Source organism: Psammomys obesus, unplaced genomic scaffold, assembly GCF_907164565.1.
Source record: "Psammomys obesus unplaced genomic scaffold, mPsaObe1.curated_primary_1811, whole genome shotgun sequence".
Taxonomy (NCBI): domain Eukaryota; kingdom Metazoa; phylum Chordata; class Mammalia; order Rodentia; family Muridae; genus Psammomys; species Psammomys obesus.
This window is the reverse complement of record NW_026585626.1, coordinates 7,097,229-7,099,563: the sequence shown is the minus strand read 5'-3', so window position 1 is coordinate 7,099,563 and position 2,335 is coordinate 7,097,229. Positions and strand designations below refer to the sequence as shown.

The window sequence follows — 2,335 nt, the reverse complement described above, 5'->3', positions numbered from 1 at the left end:
AATAAAATAAAATAAAATAAAATAAAATAAAATAAAATAAAATAAAAAAAGAGTCAGAAAGAGACTCCAGGTGCCTGCCCCATGAAACTTAAACATCCTTCCTCAATGCCTGAGCCAGGAATGACAGATCAGAAGCTGTCTGTAGGGACAGGGCACCCATGCCCTTCAGTCAGATCAGATGTCAGATTTGGGAGGGGACAGAGACAAGGGAGAGGTGATATGTATTTCACTTGGTCCCTCGAAGAGGGGTTATATCTCCCAAGAAAGGCCTCACCTGGAGACACCACCAGGCTGATGTTTCGGAGAACGTTCACCTCTTTGCGGGCGGGGTTGTATGGTCCGCACCAGTAGAATGCTGAGTCCTTCTCCGTGAGGTGGGTCATGGTGATTCTGAAGAAACCGGCTTCAGGGTCATCCCAGATTGTGCTCTGGGACGCCTTGTCTGCTTTCCGAGGCTCAGAGGTGGTGACCACTCGGTTACATCTGTTTGGAGCTGTCTGCTGACACCACGTTTTCTGCACATAAGGCCCCGCCTCGGGCTTGTACTGGCACTGCACCGATAGGTCCTGTCCTACCACTCTACGGACTTCCTCGGATATTGCCGCACCCCAGACACCTGGACAACAAACCCTCAGGTCAGAGCCCCAGCTGTATACATCTGTTTGCAGGGCTGGGAATGCCAACAAGCAATGACTTCCAGTACCAGACTCAGAACATGGCCCCCAAACCAGCTCTGGTCACAGGGTCAGCCTGACAGCTACCAGATCCTTGTCCTTTCATCCCACCTCTCTACACCTTGTACCTTGAATCACCTCACCTGAGGCCAGGAACACCAGCAACACAGGGGCCAAAAGCAGTTGTGAGCACCTCCAGGCCATACCACCCCGGATTCTGTCAGTGGAGGAGAGGAGAAGGGGATGCCTTTAGAATGGGCAAGAGTCTCCCTTGATTCTCAGCATCTGTGACATGTAAGAAGCAAGGAAGACCAGAGCTGTGTTTGGGGAAGTGGTTGGCCTGGGTAGGCGGGCTCTATGGACACAAGAGAGGAACAGTAGTCAGGCCTGGACTGGGGCCCCCTTGCTGCAGGGTCCACCTCTGGCTCTCACACTTCAGCCCTGTCCCTATGCCTAGCCTTCTTTTTGTTCATCCTCTCCCTAAGGCACTTCATACCATCCACAATCACATTCCTGCATTATTGCTACCACAACAAAACAAACAAAAAAACAAAAAACAAAGCAAAACAAAAAGTTAAGAACACTCAAGAAAAAAAAATAGCTGTGTGGAGCAAGAGGCTCGTTCCTCTTTTCTTTTTCAGTGAGAAAGGTCAAAGGTCCCTAGAGGTGTGCCCAGAGTCTTGGGTATGCCCACCTCAAAGATAAGTCAGGGGCCTCACTCCCAAGCAATAATGTGTTTTCATCCTGGGAGGTTTGTGAGCCACCAGACTCCAAGGCCAGGCTGTAAGGATGGTCCCTGGAAAGGGTGAGGGGATGGCTACCAGCAGGTAAAAGAACGCTTGTGGAAAGATTACCGGAAGGGAAACCAAGAGGGAGAGACCTTTTAGTGGTGAGAAAGGAAGAAGGGGAATTCATGACTATGTCAACTGGTATTTGTTGAAGGGACACATAAGTGAGTAAAAAAAAGAGAGGGAGAAACCATCTTATGTTAACATCTCACATGCAAAAGTGTGTGGAAGAAATGGTGAAATGTTGAGACAATCTAGCAATAAAGTAAATGGATGTTAGACTTTATATTCAAAATATTAAACAGCCACAAGTTCCTGTTAATTTAGGAAGATGATGGAGTAAATAATCAGGAGAGAACTATACCTCCCATGTGCAAGAATTCTGGGAGCTATCAATGGCAGACTAAGGGCCGTATCCCCAAAAGAGGTCAGGCCTTTAAGGGGTTGACGGGTTACATGGGCTCAGGATTGCAAAACAGAGCAAGGGAGAGAGTCTGCCCCTGCCCTGCTATGATTTGCATATGGTTTGCATTTGCTCCTAAAGATGGTGGATCAGAAAGCTTAGTCTCCAGAATGGTGTAGAGCCTTTAAGAGGCAGGCTACCTGGGAATCTTTAGGATAACTGAAACATGCCCTGGGTGGTGATTATGGGACCCCAGAATCTGTCTGTCTGTCTATCTATCTATCTATCTATCTACTTTTCTCTCTCCACATTCTTTCCTCTTCCCTTTCCCCCCACCCCACTCCATCCATCCATCCATCCATCCATCCATCCATCCATCCATCCATCCATCCCTCACATGCCTCTGGCTTCTTGTTGAGTGACGTGATCAAAACAGACTCTTAACATCTGATGCCATATAATTTGAGGCC

General features: G+C 48.1%; 1 protein-coding gene across 1 annotated transcript in view; it reads right to left on the bottom strand.

The window, feature by feature from the left end:
* LOC129682658 (trem-like transcript 4 protein) overlaps positions 1-938 on the bottom strand; it is a 9,192-nt gene extending 8,254 nt beyond the window's left edge. The window contains exons 1-2 of the mRNA XM_055615111.1: positions 818-938; positions 275-616 (exon numbers count right to left, since the gene is read on the bottom strand). Of these exons, the coding sequence (XP_055471086.1) occupies positions 275-616; positions 818-878 (403 nt within the window). The 5' untranslated portion in view covers positions 879-938. The remainder of the gene's footprint in view (positions 1-274; positions 617-817) is intronic.
* Positions 939-2,335: the final 1,397 nt, after the last annotated feature.